The 19,530-nt window shown below is 38.9% G+C and overlaps 1 protein-coding gene across 2 annotated transcripts in view; it reads right to left on the reverse strand.

The window, feature by feature from the left end:
- Window positions 1–592: 592 nt before the first annotated feature.
- The window catches only part of ATP10A (ATPase phospholipid transporting 10A (putative)), a 112,128-nt gene continuing 93,190 nt past the window's right edge, over window positions 593–19,530 (reverse strand). Inside the window, exons 13-21 of one of the 2 annotated variants that reach the window (XM_027645781.1) lie at window positions 17,685–17,869; window positions 16,014–16,335; window positions 14,006–14,082; window positions 10,090–10,215; window positions 5,619–5,819; window positions 3,312–3,392; window positions 3,117–3,221; window positions 2,588–2,775; window positions 593–1,902 (exon numbers count right to left, since the gene is read on the reverse strand). In XM_027645781.1, coding sequence (XP_027501582.1) covers window positions 1,197–1,902; window positions 2,588–2,775; window positions 3,117–3,221; window positions 3,312–3,392; window positions 5,619–5,819; window positions 10,090–10,215; window positions 14,006–14,082; window positions 16,014–16,335; window positions 17,685–17,869 — 1,991 coding nt within the window. In that variant the 3' untranslated portion in view covers window positions 593–1,196. Of the gene's footprint in view, window positions 1,903–2,587; window positions 2,776–3,116; window positions 3,222–3,311; window positions 3,393–4,879; window positions 5,005–5,618; window positions 5,820–10,089; window positions 10,216–14,005; window positions 14,083–16,013; window positions 16,336–17,684; window positions 17,870–19,530 lie in introns of those variants that run through there. The other variant, XM_027645790.1, reaches the window with a different exon arrangement.

Below are 19,530 nucleotides of genomic sequence, written 5' to 3' on the forward strand. Positions count from 1 at the left end.
TTCATACGCAGTCATGGTGACCAGGTATGAAAGAACCAACCAGCTTTCCAAGGCTAAACCCCCCAGGATCCACTGGGCTGGCACAGTGCAGCTGCACACCCACGTACCAGTGGCAGTTTGTGATTCACAAGCAACAGCTCAGGCGTAAGCTCAGAAAGCAGCTCCCTGCTTTTGGGACTGGAGCTAGCCTGCTTTAGACCAGGATCAAATACTCTGCATAGCACTGCACCCTTGCAGCTGGTCATTCCAGTTCACCATCCCCAAGGACTTGATTTAACCTGGTTGAAACAACAGCAAAGGTGCCTAACAAAATTCCACCCTGCCAGTCCTCCACCCCAGCAGCAAGCAGGACAGACCTCTTAAGCAACAGCAACCTACTCATGGTAGTGCTCCAGCACAGACCACAGGTTTCCCATCTAAAATACTACAACAGACACAATATACCAGCTCTTTGCCACCAAATCCTCCCTCATAAACAAGCAGCAGCTTTTTGTTGGAAGCTGAACAGCCTGATGCAAGGCTATGCCCAGCCAAATGCTACCTACTCCAAGTGAAGGGCTGACTTACAATTAACGCAAGACTTGGAAGTCAATTTGCAATATGGATGCTTATTTATTTATTGTTTTATCATGACACATAAAATACTATGGCTGCAATATCAGAACATGGTGTCATTTATAAAATACCAGTATTATTAATGCGTTGGTAAGATACTGTTAACATTTACAGAGAGGTGTATAATAATCCATAGCTTTGCTTAATGGGTTGCTTCAGTGACAAAACACCCTGGCAAGCAAATGATGGATGGAATACAGTAACTCTTTATTATCATGGTTTTCCTCCTTAATTACTAAATGGCTTCTAATGATATCAATAATTGTTGCTGAATCTAATCCTTTTGAATATGGAAGATAGATCCTTTGCTTTTACAGTATGTGTCAGAATAAAAGAGAAGCATCTGAAAAATAAGGAGATGGCATTTCCTTACAAAATGAGATGAAAAAATAAAACAATATATGGAACTTTCAAGTGTTTCTTTTCATATTTAAAGCTCTTATTTCAATATACTGTATTTAAACATTCTTAAATAATCATTCTGTACCTTTGATCTTCTGTTTCACCTTTGGAAACAAATAGAGTAATCTCACTATAAATGTGTGCAAATAGAAAATATATAAATATATTTACGGCCCACATCATAAAAAGGTGGTCTCGGAATTGTCATTTTTACAGTGATCAGTTGGGGTTCCTTTCATTTTGTCCTGCAAGTTATTTGAGCTCTGTTCTTTTAAGCCTTTGAAGTCCACATGCAGAGAAGAGCCAAGCACATACATACTGTCCTGTGTTTCATTTTGTAAACTGCTTGACGACGCCTGTAAAACAGTCCCAATGTGACTGAACAGTGGAGTTGATGTGATCCACTTCAACAAACTGAAGTCTGCTTGGTCGACTGCTGAGCTCCATGGGAATGTTGTTGCCACAGGCAACGACTCCACCTCTGAAGTGCTGCATCTGACTTCATGAAATCCCATGGACCTTTCCAGACTACTTGCTGATGAGGGGAGCTTGTTTTCCCCATACAATACAGCACCGTGGGGAGAGACAGCCACAGTCTGATCTGTTTTATGTTCTGCCTTTGTTTGCTCTTGGAAAAGTGACTCGCTTGTTTGAGAAGATGTTGGCAAAGGTGTGCTTTGGTTATTAGCCTTATAAAAATCACTAGCATTTGAGCCAAGGCTTGGTGAGAAACTGTCTGCAAAGGGTTGTGTCTGATGTATTGTCTCCTTTACATTCAACTTGGTCAGAAGTTGGGTGCGAATCTCTGGGGCCAGTTTACTCAACTGGCGTCCAAGCTGAAGCTGGGTTGGGAATAGTGTTCCCTGAAGGGTTCTGTACAGGAATCTGCAAGAGGAGAATGTGCATGTGAAAAGAAATGAAAGAAGGAAATACCCAATATGTTATTAAGAGAAAATATTCAAGACAAAAGTACAACACAGAAAAATAAGAATGTTCTATATGTTTTTCTTATGCTTGACACAAGCAAGCTTGCAGATGGAAAGCTCTGAGTGCTATGCTAATATTTTGATTAATAACAAGCAGAGTAATAAATCTATGTCTTTAGCCAGTGATCCATCTTGTGATTACACACAGTCTTTCATCCTTCCCAGTGAGGAATCAAAGGCAATGGGGATCAGCCTCCTACATCTACAAATAGCCAAGTAGGTCTACAACGTACTATCAGAAATTCTGTACTGTGCACTTTATGTGAGGATGGATTGAATCCAGAAGCATCACATAAAACCTCACAGGGTAGCAAATCTCTGCATGGCCAGGAAGTTCAACCAACAGTCTATAATTATCCTGATCCTGTGGTCTATGGCCATGAGCTGTGGTCTTTTCTTGTGGTCAGGAGCACAGAACAGGTTAGACAACCTGACTTCATAAAATCAGCTGCTGAAAAAAACTGATTTGGGTGGTAAGGCAAAATGAAAGAGAGGGAGTAGAAAAAGAAATGTTTCTTGCCCTCCCAATCACATGCATAAAGTGCCTTCATATATGAGAAAAGATATGAGAGAAGATACAATACCTGGGCAGCAATGCAACGACTGGTGATATAATGCAAGTGAAATAGAATATAGGGTCTCCCATCAGCCTTTCCATAGTCCAGTAGGGATTGGATGGAGGATGGCAGACTGGGCAGGAAGCATTGTAAACCAGAGCCACAAAGAAAAATAAAATGATACTAAAGATGCAAGATGACCAGTTGAGAAAAGTCTAGACCAAAACAAAAAAAACCAACAACAAAAGTATAATGAATCTTTATATTCTGAGAAATATGCTGTGACTCTTAATTAAAACTTAATTTCTGGAGTCAAAGCCATGCACAGCAAAGAGTTTAGAACCTTGTATACTTAAAAATTCTTATTATAGATAAAACTCTACAAAGCTGTTTGCAGATCACAGTTTAAAACCTTTTTCATGTTTGTTTAAAATGCTTACTAAAAATAGAATATGCTGATGGAAAGAAACAACAATCTTCTGTTTTTTAAAGATAGTGCTAAGAGAAGAATTATGTACATGCCAGTGAGTTTCAGTGTAGGCTGTGGGTACCTTACCCAAGTTTTGGTTTCGATAGCCAAATGCAGTATGATGGTGAAAAGAGCTATTGTGGTGATGGGAGTTCCCCAGGAGAAGATGTCCACCTCTGAATCATAGTAAGTCTGTAAGAAAGGAGACAGAACTTAGCCTAAGCTGTATTGCCAGTTCTCCTCAAAATGCTTAAAATAGAAAGGCTTAAACCAAACACTTACAAAATAGGGAATGAAGAAGCAAACCAGACTTTGGTACATAGCATCAATCATGTTCATCCAAAACATGTGTGGTTGGTACTCCTGTGCCATTAAAAAAAAAAAAAAAAAATCAGATCATAATGAAAATGCTATTTGCCAGGATAGTTATTTTGAGGTGTATATTTCAATGGGCAGTTTTAAGGGCTTGGGCAAATACCTTCATAACTTCACCAATCACTCAGTTAACCTGGGGGATGAAGCTTGAAGAGTCTACCTGCAAGTCACTCTGTTCTGGGATAAAAGTCATTTCCCTCTTTTCTTTATTTTTTTTCCTGGCAGAGGGTGTAAATTGATGCTCAGGCCAGGAAACATTTATGAATGTGCCCAACTTTATGCACCACAGTTAGAGGAGTTAGACTCTAACTACAGTTAGAGTTTCAGGAGGAGCTCTGAGAGTTTTAAGAACATGAATAAATGGCTTCTACATCACATACACACAAGCACAGAGTATTTATTCACAAAAGAGAAACCAAAAAATTCACATATACTTTGAGAAGAGGATCCACAACGTCAGGCTTTAGTGGTAATTCATGCATCAATGTACGACATGTTACAAATATGTACATAAAACATACATACATATATCTCTATGCATGTGCAGAAAATTGCTTGCTAAAAACAATATTAAACTAACGTTTTGGTTTAAAGAACTATACAATTGCAGAGGTATGGATGGTCATATAAAGTACCCAGATATAAGAAAAAATAGTTTGTAAATGGCAAAAGTTTTATTTAACTTTGGGATATAGTCTACATCTCAAACCATGAGGTTCATCAGGGCTCCTTCCCTTTATGGAGAATATCAGTGCAGCCTAAAAATGGGAATTGAAAGATGCTTGGAAAAAAGTATGGTGATATTTGGCTTACTGAACTAACAGGTAGTTAATTACTGCATCAGGTTGCTCAGAGGGATTATGGAATTACCACTGTTGGAGACATTCAAAACTAGACTAGTTAAAGACCGGAGAAACTTCATTTAGGTTTGAAGCTGTTTTGATCAGGGGTCTGGACCAGATGGCCTCCAGAGACATTTAAATTATTCTGTAATTCTATAGACTTCGAATCGGTGATATTTTTTTGAAAGAGATCCTACCTGAAGCAGGATTTTTAAGTTTTTAAAATGCCTTTTTAGGTAATTATGCAAAGAATATGACCAATAGATTACAAAAAAACTTAGAGTGATCTCTGGGCTTGTCTATGAGAAATAATTGTACTGTGAACCTGGGAGAGTTCTCAGTTTGCCAACTGAAGATAGACACAACCTCCCAACAAGCTTAAGCCATTACAAGATTTCTATCACCTTAAAAATATGCAAAAAGAAGGTATTAATATTACAGATTTTTAAAATGCAATGCACTGGAACACAAGAAATACAGAAAACGGAAAACAACAGATGAAAAAGACAGAACTTGGACTAACAGACTAAAAATAAGTTACACTAATATGCTCTTTTCATGTTTCCAGGATGGTGTCTAGCAATGCCACTACATGTGTGGGGTACCAAATGCAGGTGTACACTTAGAGGTAAAAAACACTCACTGTCTCCTCTCAGAAGACACAATGTCAGACACTTTTAAGAAGGTTTTTCCTTGGAAGGAATGTCTCTGTATGGATAGTTTTGCCAAGCAGCATAATTTCCCACAGTACACTGTACCTGTAATTACCAGAAATGGTTTGGCTTGAATCCCTCCTGGAATTCCTTCTGTTTTCATTGTACAATTCAAGCAGGTGAGGATGAGGTGTTTTCAACAGATATTTCAGCTGAATCTGTCATCTGCTGGTGACTGCCTCCCTCAGAGACTAAGTCTATTGACCATGCTTACTCCCAAAGCCATCTTTCTCTTCAGACTGTTTGTAAAGGGCTGGGGCCTGAAGTTTTGAGTAAGTACTTTGAGGTTATTCTGCGAAAGCACTAGGCTGCAAGGTGCAATCTGTTTTACCTTTATGGTTATTTGTGAGCCTGGGAGGTGTTCAGCTTAGACTGACTTAAAGCATCCAGCCTTCTCTCTTGTCACATATTAAAAATATAGCTGGTTGGGGGTTTTTTGTTCATTTGTTGGAAGGGGGGTGGGTTTGTTCATGTTTTGGTTTCATTTTTTGTTTAGGTGTACTTTTGACATTTTGACTCAGATAGGAAATATCACAAAATAATAATACTGACTTCTCAGACTGTTTTTATCAGTCATCTACCCTTTGGGACCAGGGTTGGTTTTGAGTTGAAACTAAAGATGTTCAGTAAAGAAATTACAATAAGCAAGAAGTTTTTACCTCCATATTCTGTCCACTTTTATAAAGCTGAGGTACAGCAATTAACACTTCAGCGGGCACATCCTTATCTAGAACACCAGTGATGAGTTGTGGAAGAGAAGAGAAGAGTAAATTAAAGAAGATGAGATACCACTGGTCAATCATTGAAGAGCCAGAGAACCCACAGTAGAACTGGTACCAGAAGAGAAGGGCCACAAACATCTGAAACAAAATGAATAATGCTGTAAATACAACAAGATAAGGAGGATCATCAACCCATTGTGTTCTGAAACGATTCCAATTTCAGTTTCTGCAAGGACTTATCTATGAATCCTAAACTTATGAACAATCCTTCTGAAGATATCTAGTCTAACTCACTTCCTGATGTATGGACCTCTTAGCTAAGTTGCAAATATTTGGCATGCCTGCAAGCCTTTGTGCTGCTGGAACCTCAGATCTCAGGCATCAGGGATGACTTCACATAAAATTAACTTTCAGTTCAAGTGAAATGCTGAGGTGCAATTTAACTAACTGTATAAAGCTCTCCCAACCACCACTGACCTCTAGGTATATGAATACTGATGTCATAGCACTCACATGACTATTATAAGAACAAATATTTCCATAATAATATCCTCTGCTGGCTTGAGATGTTTTGGGAGGCTTTTCTGGTCTACAATAGATAAATGAAAAGCTTTTTAGCAAGGCCAACACGAGACCAGCAGCAGCAAGGAAGACTAAACTGTAAGGTCTAGAAAAGTTATCTTAACTATTCTGTCTCTGTATTTTGACATTCAGCAAATTAGCAGTGCTGTAAAGATTTCTCAGTCTCCCTTACTCTTCAGCTCTATAAAGAAATCAGCTGCATACACAGCTGCAGGGGAATGGTTCATGTAGTTGGGCTGGAATCACCCAAAAAGAAACAAACCACACAACTGATTTCTTCTACACTCTCTTCAGCATGAAGAATCTTGAGGGTTTTAGGGCTCAGGAGAGGTGCTAACCTCACCTGTTGATGGAGGATTTGAGGTCTAGGAAAAGACAGGCAGCTTCCAAGAAAAGGAAATAAACTCCCAGGTTTGGTTCTCCTAAAACTACAATTTTTATTATTCTCTGTAAAGTGATTAACACTAAATGAAAGGTAACTAGAAAAATGTTGGAAACTGTTCCTCAAGGGTTTTCCTCATTTTAACCATGAAGAAGGGAAATGACATGACCTTTCCTTTCACTTCCTCCTCTTTTTGCATTCTGTTCTCAAAAAGCTTTCAGCCAGCTGGAGAACATTAACCCTTCATGAATTTTAGATATACAGAGGAAAATATAGATCTTTTCTATCTGTGTGCCAAAATGTGGGTGAAATTTAAACATAGGAGGAAAAAATGTCTATGGTCTGCTTAGTCAGTGAAAGCTGCTGTAAAGAAAGTAAGCCTATCTTGTGAAGTGAAATTGCCACACCATAAGAAGGTCAGTCCTGCAGTACATAAACGTATATATATATTTGTGTGTATATATATATATAGCAGACATATGCTCAGGTAATGTTTGCATACTACATTGAAGTGGCTTGTATATCAGTGGCAACATACATCTCACTGTTTGCGAGCCCATACTATAAATTAACCTATTAAAAGTTAAATGGTAATATTTTTTTAAGGATCATCTCTAGAAATGTTTCTGTAAATACCTTTCAAGAAAAATATCTTCCTCTGGCCCAAACTGAGTTACCAAAGCTTCAGTACAGTTGGGTGGGACATGGCAATTTCATTCCAAAATTGAACATATTTAGAAAATTATTTCCTTTCCACACCCAAACCCAAACAAAATTCCTTGCGTTATTTCTCAAAAAGAAATTGCAATAAATACATAAATTTAGATACCTTTCTCTTACTCATTTAAAATAAAATAAAATGCACCTAATCCAGGAACTAAGAAATTTTCTCTCTAGAGCCTTGTTAATAGTAACCTCTCTTGGAAACAGTTTGGTTCTGACAAAAATGGGTAGTTTGATTAAAATACAAGTCAGCTGAAAATTTTACTAGCACCTCTAGTATGGGTCTCAGCAGTACTGTTGAAGAAAGCTGTACAAACAAATGAAATTTCAGCAGCCAAGCTTAAATCAGACTTTTTTCCCCTGAAATTTTATTTTGTATTAAACAAGTGTTTAATTCAATTTCAGATAACATGTTCTCTTTTGCTTCTGTACATTACCCCCCTGAATAAGACAAAACAAATTTAGATAAAGATTTTAAATAAAAAAGGTTTCCTTTCTTTCCCTGCCAGATGAGACTGTTTTACAAATGTGGTCCCAGACAGAATCTCTCAGTGAATGAAGAGGATGTCAAAAAATGTTCAGTGCTGTCTTGCAGAGATAATGTCTGAAGAGGAAGATGTGCATGCTTGTGGAAGTAGAATTTTGTTTACACGAAATCCGTTTTCATCAAGCTCATATATTTCTAGTAATTCTATGTTTTAGTTTATATTTTACTTGTATTTTTATCGTCTCCACCAATCCAAACACCTTTTTGTATAAGTCATCGAAGTTTCCAAATGGCTTTTGCAGCAATGTGGAGTTTAAACTTTGAATTAAGCAGGTTCTAGTGGAGAATGGAGAATTTCACAGTATGAGCAAATGGCGAAAAACACACTTGAAGAAACAGAAAACTTGCAGAACATTTGCGGTGTAGCTATCTCAAGTCTCTGTGGAGAATCATCCAGAATAGTCTCCTTGTAAAAGGATCAGGTGCTCCTACATTTCCTTTTATAATAATCTTTCCTTCAGGGCAGGCACTGTGTCAGACATATTCATGTCTGGATACCCAATTACAGCTTTAGAGTCAGTAGCAACAAGTATTTCTCAGAAGGCTCTAAAGGGTGTCAAAACAGAGCTAACACAAAGAGATTTCCTCAGTTATTTTCTAGCCTTGAGGCAGGAGCGTCTGAAAATGTCTTACTAAAACTGGCATAAAAAATAATACTTGTAATCAAGGGGAGTTGTACCAAAGAAAATGGAAGATTTTAAAAAACTGAACAAAAATGTAGATGTGTAAGTGGCATCTCTGACTGCTTATTGCTGGAATGTCTTATATTTTTTACTTCTGGGTTTTTTTAGCTATTATTTTGATATAAGATGGCTATGCATACACTTCTTGGAAGTTCAGATTTGATACCGTCAGTTGGTATCTTGAAATATCCAGCACTGGGAGTGGGAGTACAGATGTTCGGCATCATTCAGGATCAAGCCTTAAAATTCAGGCCTTTGAACACCGGCACATATTTCACTTCTGTACTTCAACTGGTGTCTCTCCACTCAGTGCAGCATTACTTGAATCTGCTTGCTAGTTCTGACTCAGGCAGCACCTCAGACTGCAAAGTCCCTTCTTTCTTCTGTGCCTGGAAGGACATCTGCATGCAGTCTGTAGTCTGACCACAGAAGGCATTCTAACACGCTTGTTTTAACACAAAGATGCTTTATTAATTCTTTAACACCCTTAGGTAGTCCTGTGATGTTCAAAATTTTGAGCAAATTATAGTTTTCTCCCGATAAAAACTGAGGATTAGATTAAAACTGGAAAGCAACTTTTACAAAACTGAAAGCTACTTTTTTTTTTTTTCTGATACTGAGGATAAAATCCAGCCTCCTGCACACAATTCATATATTGCCCTCTGGAGCAAACAGAGGTGTGAGCGGTCTAGTTCTCCATTTTTTCCTGCTTCTTCATATACCTTGCTCCCAAGGTGATTTGCAGCTGTTGTAAGTGAGCAAATCTATGTGCCTATGTCAGTGACTGCCACCCAGCTGGTGGAGTTCTTAGTTGTCTTGTTAGGCAGTTTTCAATCAATCATCTTTGTACTTCAAGATCAATGCAAAGGGCCTTTGTTGAGGCGAAGGAGTTGAGCTGCCAGTAGCTCAATGCCCAGTACTGGATTCACTCCTGTTTCATACACCAGGGAGGAAATACAGACCCATCATCTGCTCTTTACCATGGTGTGCTTCCTTGCTAATGCACTCTTTTGCTTAGTTGGGTGTAAGATAAATCAGGAAAACAACTTCCCAGTTTCTGCATCTGAGACACAGAAAGGACTCAAATTATCTCAAGTCACTAGGGAATATGTACAGCGATTCATAAGCAATGATGAGATATGGTCAGAAAGAGAAAACACACTCAACCACTACTTTGGACCAATACTGGTGGCTTTGGCATTACAGACTTCTGTATCTAGCCAACTAAATTCTGCAAAACTACTTTATAAAGAAACTTCTCTGAAGCAGTGCTTGTTATTTCTGTTACCTAATTTGCACATTCAGCAGCACACTGTAGCTGTTATGGAGTGGGTCCTGTATTTCTGCAAATGGCAGCCAGCTGTCTTTCAACTCTGCAAATTTCTTTGCAGCTTATTTATAAACCATTTTAAGCCTGACCTAATGCTCACTTAGCACAAAATAAACCCTGGAAACATGTGGTGCTACAAAGGTTCCAAGTCAAACACTTACTGCATTTTTGTAGAAGAAATACAGCACCATGTTGGCGAGTCGAGAATAACACCAGTGGCCATGAACAAGCAAAAGCTTCTCCAAATGCCTGAACCTTGGGATTGCAAAGTCACTTGCCATCACCGCCTTAAATGAAAGAAAAGTTGGAATCCTTGTTGTAAAGCATCACTTTCAACAACAACAATGAATTTAGTCATCTTCTCGACTCATACAGTCAATAGAAACTGTACTCATGAGGAATGAAATCCATAACAGCTCACATGAAAGGCAGCTATTGCTCCTTTGATTTGAAATACCCGTGAGCAAACCCAGCAGCTTGGCAGAACATGCAATGCGACCTGGTCGTTGCCCAAAGGAGTTTATAGTCTACATTCCAGATGGTGAAAAGCAACAGCAAAAGGCGAGAGGTGGGTAAAAGGCTGGCAATGGCAGTTGCCTGAGCATGAAGGCTTGGGGTCTATATGTGAACATCTTGGTGGCTGTAACATCTTTCTCTGTGAAAACTACAGTATGCTTAAAGGGCAAAATGAATTTCCAAAGAATAAAATGGAAAAGTACAATTAAGTGGTTGCATCATAATTACTGGACATTAAAAGACAAAACAATAAAAAGATTAGTTTTAATTACATTTGCTCTGCTGGTTTATGAAGTTTACTGGGCTGTCCTGAGATATCAGGATTTTGAGGGATTTTTAAAATTGCACGTTTTCTATAACTGTATATGAAAAAAAATACACTAGATGAGACTACCAGGGGACTGTGCAGACTGTCAGATCACACTGACAAAATGAATCACCCAGTTTCTCTCTAATTCTGACTAAATTTCAGGGTACGGTACATCTAGATGAGACCTTCTTGTGTTATCACAGCTATTTCATGATTTTCCTTAGCCCTAGGATCACACTAAGATTTCATTTAATATTGTTTTACATTTCATTTCCTATTTTGGTATCATCTTTCTTTTCACAATTCACAATTTCACCTTTCATGAGGAAAGGTGAAAACCTCCAAAGGGGCAATATCTTCCTCACACTCTGCTGGGTATATTTTGACTGCATTTTTAAATGAGACATCTTTCCTTTTAAGTTTTCCTAATTCCCTTTCTTGGTAAATCATCATAAGGTCTCCGTTTTCCCAAGTAAGTGCTTGTATAAGCTATTAAAATAAACTTTAAAACAGTATGCAAGAGAAGGCATAAGAATGCATTGCAATTTAAGAAGTAGATGTATATAAGCACTGAGACATTTTTTAATATGTTGACACATTCTAGGATTTCTCAGGTACTGAGACACACTTGTTATAACCACCCAGCACAGAAGTCTGATTTGTTTTGCAGACATACAGCTATCTTGCAGTCTGAGAAGAACAGAGCTATGCTATGTCTGCTTCCTTGTCCTCCACACCATCTCAGCCTATTCCGATGTCAAAACAAACCCGTTAGCTTCGTTTGTGCTTCTAACATAGTACTTCACAGCACACTGTGAGAAGTGTCAGGATCTTTTTCTTTTTTAGTCCATTTTTATTACAGTGAGGAACACAGTAAGGAAGATAGTGTTATCCAATTACATTTGCATGTTTACTTAGTCTCAAAATATCCCCTCGATTTTCACATTTTATTTTTTTCTTCCTGCTTTTTCACAGGAAAAAGTGAATCATGCTCCACATGCTTCCATAGAATGTGGAAGGAAAATGAATCAGACAGTATTACTGTTTTGGACATCTCAATGCTCAACGCCTTCTGAGTACCTGCGTGTGTACGAATCTGACAGTTGTTTATAGTAGAGAGTTCTGCATGATTCCTTAGAACCTGGCAGAAAAGGAAGGGATCTATAAACATTTTCCACTCTGTTGAACTTTCATTTAGAAAAAAACAGATAGTTTAATGAGTTAATGAGAAAATAGCTTTCAGTTTTGAATAACTGCAAAGGCCAGGGGCATTTGAGGACTGGTTGTTCTAAGTGCATGAACTCAACTGAAAGTGGCATAAAGGGGAGAGGAGTCAAAAAAATGCTACAAGCACTATATATTTGCATTAGCAAAAAAAAATGATCTGAATACATAGGTGGCAAGAGCTGGTAAGAGATGATAAGACCAAGCAGTTTGGGGGAGACTTTTTTTAACTGATAGGCATGGCGGGGCCCCACAAAACCAGTCTTCTCTGGGCTCTCTGGAATTTGCACTGCCTGCAGAGTGATACTGCAGAAGTCATGCAGAAATCTCAGAGCCTGATGAAGGTTGAAGAACAACAAATACACTTGGCATCAGCTTAGTCCAAGAATTCCTTTTCTCCTGCTCTCTCCAGCCACCAAAGTCAGACTCACAAGGTCTATGGCTGGGATGCCATATGCACAATGAGTATCTGAATATTTTTACAGTAGGGTTTTTTTGAGTCTAAGTTACAGCTGCTAACATGATTGGAGAACCATTCTTAACAGATTACAGCCCTGAAAACTGTCTGTTTGAAGTGCACTGATGGCCTTTTATTGGCCCTGGAGATTACTTTGATTGAACTCACTGGATGATCAGAAGAAGGAGAAAAAGTGTAAGTGCTATGCTGGGTCAGGCTGAACCCTATCTTCCCTAGTATCCAGGCTTCAAGAATGGCCAAGAGAGGATTCAAGGATTCATACACATTGAAAGAGTGCATGAATAAATAAGAAAAATCTCTACCGACTTTTCTCCAGTGTAGTGTCCTAGCTTCTGTTGATCTGCATGCCAGAAAATGCATAAGTTCACACCCAAGTTCACAGCTCACTTAAATTTTTGTTTCATAAGTTTGTGTGTTGATCCAAATAAATGAATTATAGCATTAACGCAGTTCCATGGAATAAAATTCCATAGCCAACGTGTACACCGTGGGAAGGAGGCCTCTCTTCTCTTTGGAGCAAAACATCCAGCCAACATTGCAAAAAATGCAATGTGGGTCAGAGAACCACCCACTGATAACTAAGTTAAGGAGCATGCTCATCTGCTCAGGTCCTCAGGATGGAAACACTTCCCACTTTCTCTGAAGAGCTCTTTGACATATACTGAACTACTCTATTTTCTCATGTAATCAGTTTGCCCAAATACAGGGTAGGTTGTAGAAATGAGGTATCTTCCTCATTCTCTGCATCTTACTGCCATGTCTGGTACTAATGTGGCAACTGAACCGCACTAGCAGTAGAGGAGGCCGAGGTAATAGATAATACATTCCATACATACATATCCTCTCTTCTGGGAATGAGAGAAGTGCCTCTTATTCAGTGGTAAATACATTAATCAGGGGCAGAATGCATCCAGAAGACTACAAGGCCAGTCCCCTTATCCTGCTGTTCCCTGTGACAGGAAATGTGGAGAAAACCAACTCTTGGTATAATGTGTAGGGAGCAGTAGTTCTGCAAAGGGCTGCAATTTCCTCTTTCTTCACTGTTTTGCTGTCTGAATAGGCTGAGTGAGTGAGATGTGTGGATGGCTGGGCTAAGGGCCACCACCACACATGCAAATAAGCTGCATGAGTTGTACTGTCGTGTGCAGCCACTCCATGGAAGAAGTATACCCAAGCAATATAGGAGAGGAGAATAAAAGCCAGAATAAGATGAACATTTATTTCCTAAATAATGCATAGCTGAGCTTTTTTCCTCCTTTAAACCAGTATTTAGCTAATTATTTCTTTAATCATATTGCTTAGAGGGATCCGGTAAGTTGAATTTTCTGAGATAGTGTGTTCAAACTCACCACAGATCTGAGAACAAGCACAAGCTCAAACCTAAGCTGAAAGCACCCTTATGAAACACAACTGGCACTCCTCAGCACAACTTGCTCCTTCTCCTTTATTTGTGCTGACTATCCCAGAGGCAGCTTGATCAATCTGACCTGTGGGAAGTGCCTGTTTCATCCCTTCATAGGAGTGCCTTCCACTGAATGAGCAACATTACCTGCATGCCTTCTTGACCAGAGATCCCCACACCAACATCTGCCACTTGAATCATGCTGACATCATTAGCACCATCACCTAAAGATGACAAAATACAGTTTTGTTGTCACTAGTAGACCAGGAACACTTAGCAGCAACAAAGCAAAGGAAAAACAGTTGTTACTGAGTTGTTACTCATGGTTGAGTAGAGAAAGGGGAGTGCGTACTAAGTGTTGGGTGGCTTTATTAAGGGAGATGTGGGGTAGAAAAGGATATATCTTTGGAATATAAGGTTCAAAGGGCAAAGTTTCCAAGACATTGTGATCTATGTAGACCTTTTTATCATAGAAAAGTAAAAATAAACCGAATCTGTCTCTTTTTAGTTCAAGTATTGGGCCTGAACTGCACCAATAGTAAAACAGTGGAAGGCTGAGAATGAGCTTCTCAGTACTTCTGCTTCCTGATTAACTGTCCACCTGCAATCAGGTATGACTAAGAATTATATGAGCAAGGAGGCCTAAAGTCAATGAGGATGTCTACACAGTACAAATAAATAAAAAAAAATTAAAAGTAGATGAATGAAAGAAAAAGTCAAGAGACTAGAGTTTACAGTTCAAGATCTACCATTAAATCTACTATAACTGGTAGATTTAATTGGAATGGTTGCACAGTTACCACTCCTTGCTCTGCTTCCACTCATGATACCACAAGTGATAGGTGCCATAGAAAGGATACCAGAATGAGACATGTATCTATTCTGAACCTCTTAAATTTACAACTGATGTACTAGTGGAAAATGAGACCCTATTAGCTGATGACAAGACACTTGGTTTTAAACTTCAGTGGCTGAGGTGTACATCACTTCTCCCCACTGTTTCCCTGTTGTTGGCACACATAAGAGTGGTATCCGATCGCCCGACAAAGCCGATGTCTTTGTGACTGTGTGACATAGCCCGAGTTAGCTCATATTGGTTAAAAGGAAAGATGCATACTGCTAGGCTTTTAAGCCAGAACAGGAGCTTGTGCTCAATTCCTTAGGCTCAAGATGCTCAGAAAGAATGAAAATACCGGCTGCCCAGTATCCACTAGTGTTTTTAAGCATTCTGGATAATTCAAGTAAAGGAGCCAGACGTTTTTTACAACATATGCAAATGGTTATGTCCACAGTCAGCCACAGATATAAATTCAGTAGGAGGGAGGCATAATTGAGCAAGATATAATACATTAAGCATGAGGATTATGATAATCAGCACATGTTTGGTGATGAGGGTGTGACACGAGTCTGGCAATTATTATATGTACTTAGGGTTACTCATGGGCTGGTCCAACCCACATGTGTTCCTGCTATGACTAACCAATACAGGTAGATGAAAGCAAGTGTGTTTGTGACAAAATATGCTGCAATCTAATGCAACAAGAGCCTAAATTTCAGACAGGGAAAGAAGAGCTGGTTGGCTTTTCTTGTGTAAAATTCATGGAAACATGGAAGACCCTGTCAAATCTAAGACAGGCTGACTGCCCCTTGGCCAGTTGAGTGAATAGCTGGGAAGAAGGGTAGGTGTTGGCATGATGTCAGTCGTAAATCCACTCTCTGTACTAACAAGGCCAAGTCATACCCTGTGCTGTACGGCTGATTCGTGAACAAAAAACCCAGAACCTTGAGTTTAAGCATGACTGGACAAAACAGTACTGAGCATAGCATTTTTTCTGTGCAATACAGCGATTGCAAAATGGTGCTTTGCACAGCATCAGCTAACCCAGATGTTCACAGTTGTGTTCAGACATGTCAAAATCTCATAGCATACCTGGGTTCTGATTACCTAACTTCTGTAGGATGAAATCCCAAATACTACTTCAGAGTTCTATCTTGGTTTTCATTAAATAAGTTAGAATAAATATGTTAGAGCTGTCTAACATGTTTTCAGACAAAACTGGAAGCCTGTTTCAGTTGTGAGGAAGCTGGAAGGGTCCTACTGCAAGTCAAAAAATCAAAACTCTCAAGACAGGCTAGTTTAAACTGAGGTATTTACCTATTGCCAAGGTCATTGCTTTGAGTTTGTCTCTGACTAGTTTCACTACCATGCTCTTTTGGAGTGGGGTAGAGCGACAACACAGTACTGAACGGCATCGCTTGGCTAGTGCAAGAAATTTATCTTCTAGCGTAGGTTCCAGTGCATAAGCTAGAGTCCTTCCATCAATCACTAGGCCCAAGCTGGAAAGCACAGAGGCAGAGGGTGGATAGAGAGGGGTGAACCCCACAGTCATGTTTCCAGTAGCTTCGTCTATTGTGTTGTTTGAAAATTTAGACTCTACGCATTGCAGACACTGTTCCAGCAAGACAGCACATGTCTCCTGAAAAAAAATTCAAAATAAATATGCTTAAGAGAAAGGAACATGTATTCAAAGGCTTTTGTTTGCTGCATGATTAGGCATAATGAATATGGGGAATGTGTTCTATTTGCTGCGCTGCTAAAGTTTTAATTTCTAAAAATTTTCTTTTCTATTTGCTCCAAACACAATTCTTGCAGAAGTTATGACAACAACAAGGAGTAGAAAGGCTTAAAATCTAATTCTTCTTTAACATGCAGTATTGTATGCTAAACTTATTTCTTTTAGCTCCTTCTCAGAATAGCAGTGCTGGGAAATGATACATAATTGGTACTAAGTTAAGTATGGTGATGAACACCATTATGTATACGCCCACAACTCAGATCAAAGTGTTATGCATTGTTAAAGGCCAATTAAAGGTTATTTAAGCTTAATTCTCTCTCCTAGCTATACTTAACTAAAAGATGTTATTGAGAATATATGAACGTTTAGAAGAAATGCTATTGGTCTTACAGCAAAGTATGACTAAAAAGAAAAAAACATGGAAAATTAATTTACCAGTTCAGTTGATAACTCAAGAACGGCAAATGCTGTTATCTTTTCTTCCTTTTTGAAAGAAATTGGAGCTGGATACTGATGGCCTACCTCTCCTCTGCTGATCTGTAGTCCAACTTTATCACCTCATTTAAGGACTATAGCACTATCAGTCTGGTTCCTTGTATGTTAGACTGTATCAGTAACCAATTTGTGACTGTCTGCTTGCAACAAGTTGAGTACAGAAAAGATCAGTAATTCAGAAGGATTAGAAAAGGTATATTAGGAAGCAAGGCATTACTGTAGATGTGGTTTTCTGCCTCTCAGTGTTAGCATCGAGATTTAAGTATTGCTTCTATCTCCAGAGAAAAAGCCACCTGAGAAAACATGAATGACTGAGTTATCTAAATACTAAATATCAGTGGCAAAAAATAAAGCACAAATTTTCAAGAGGTTATCAACTGCTTTTTTCCTCAACATGTGTTTAATAACAGGCCTTTTAGGCTCATTAGTACCAATAAACAAAACTAGAAATGTTTTGAGAATGCATACCAAAGACGGGTATTTATGCTGCTATGGCATATTTTCACTCATGGTGGAATTCACTATACAAAGTTACATATCTTCAGCAAATTTATGATACATGAGACTATGATTTAGAAGCATGATTCACTGAAAAGTATTCAAAGACGTGTCCTACCTGAAAATTATGGACGAAGCAGGAAAAGAAGAAAAAAAAAAAGAGGGAAAGGAAAAAAAGCCATCAAATTTTTAGTTGTACAAATTGAAAATAAGGCAAAACTAGTTCACTGGTAAACTTGTATATTGGATATGCTTACTGGTGATTCAGCATTCAAAGTGATGATTTCTTCATCGTGATCTAGTAGCTTGCAGGCATATGCGATATTAACAGCTGTTTCTTGCTTGTCTCCAGTAAGAACCCAAATCTGCAACCCAGCTTTGCGCAAGTTTGCAATGGTTTCTGGAACACCATCCTGTAAACGGTCTTCAATGCCAGTGGCACCTAAGCATATAAAGAAAGTGAAATATTCACCACTAAAGGAACACTTAGGGTTCCCCAGTTCCCCTGAAATTGCAAGCTTGAATTTAAAAATACAAAACAAAATCAAAACAACCAGCAGTCATTTTTATTGGAAAACAGCTAAATTACCAATGGTTACAAGATTTGGGCAGCTTTTTGGGGCTATTGAGAAAGAGGAAAGGAAAGTAGCAGGGGTAAACCCTTGCATCAAGAGTCAGCAAATCTAGAATTCAAAACTTCAAAAGCAACCCGATGCCACTTCTAGTCCCAGAGGTTTACAAGGCTTACTGTCTCTATGCTCTATGTTATCTTCACTATTTCTTCTGGATGTTGCTAGAGAAGGCATTGGTTCTCAGAGATATTTCAGTTCTTAAGGGTCCTTAAAACCCTTTTCTCAGTGAGAAGAGGCTGCGTCACTAGAGATTTCTCCCTTTTGAAGGGGAATGACAGCAGGACTGCACCTTTGCAGCAGCACATTAGGCTGCAGACATAAACCTTTTCCTGCCTTGTTGCTGCTCTTTGCTCTTGCAGAAAGACACTAGTGGTCAAATGAGATATAGCAGAAAACAAATCATATTGGCCATGATGAGAAAGTAAAATGTGCCTTTTTCATGCTTTCACTGTATCTTTTCACCTGTTTATAAGAGATTGGGTCTCTTTTTTACGCTTACATAAATCGATTGACGGAGACAAGATTTTCATATATATGAAAAGCGGCAAAAAGCCACTCAAGACCAAGCTCAGTGTAACCACTGATACATCAGTGCTCCACTGAGTGTCAGAGAGATTTCAATGTGAGGAAATGCAAGCCTAGCTACTAGAGAGTGAGGAGGTGACAGACATGTAAACTACCTGGAACAACAGGAAAAACAAAATAAACTTTTCTCAGCTATTTATTATTCCCATGGTTGTTCCTTGAAAAAAAACCCAATTAACAACAGAAGTCCACCACTCATTTACGCGAAAACACATTCATTCTTAGGGCAATGTTGGGAAAGCTATTATTATCCAAACAAAGGAAAATATATTCCTTTTCCAGACTCACTTCTTATTCCCACAACCTAATCATAACTGATCATTGCAAGATACAAACCACAGTATGAGGTTCTTGGGGAATGACTGAGCTGATAGTTTACTACTGGCTAGAGCTCGCTAGAGCTCACTAGAGTGCAGTCAGAGCCAACAGGTACAACCATGGTGGAATCATTTTCATAGAATCATAGAATCAGCTGGGTTGGAAGGGACCTCCAAAATGGTCAACCCTTGATTCACTACCGCCGTGGTTACTAGACCAAGGCACTAAGTGCCACATCCAGTCTTATCTTAAAAATCTCCAGGGACGGAGAATCCACCACTTCCCTGGGCAGCCCATTCCAAAGCTTGAGCAGCCCATTCCAATGCCTGATTGGCATTGATTACTGTGGTCCAAATTAGGCAACTCATGCCCCCCCTTTAAGTCAAGAGAGAGAACCAGACACTTCAAGGCATGATTCATCTAACCCTAAAGTGGATATCAAAGACAGATCAAATGAACTGCACTTTCTTTTTTTGTCTCTCCATTGGCTGTATGTCGAGTCTTAGAGATCTGTAGTACATAGATCAAAAGTTGGGTGAGGTGGATCTGTCTCCCAGAGACAGGCATG

The sequence above is a fragment of the Corapipo altera genome, unplaced genomic scaffold (genome assembly GCF_003945725.1).
Source record: "Corapipo altera isolate COAL_440 unplaced genomic scaffold, ASM394572v1 0, whole genome shotgun sequence".
Lineage (NCBI taxonomy): Eukaryota > Metazoa > Chordata > Aves > Passeriformes > Pipridae > Corapipo > Corapipo altera.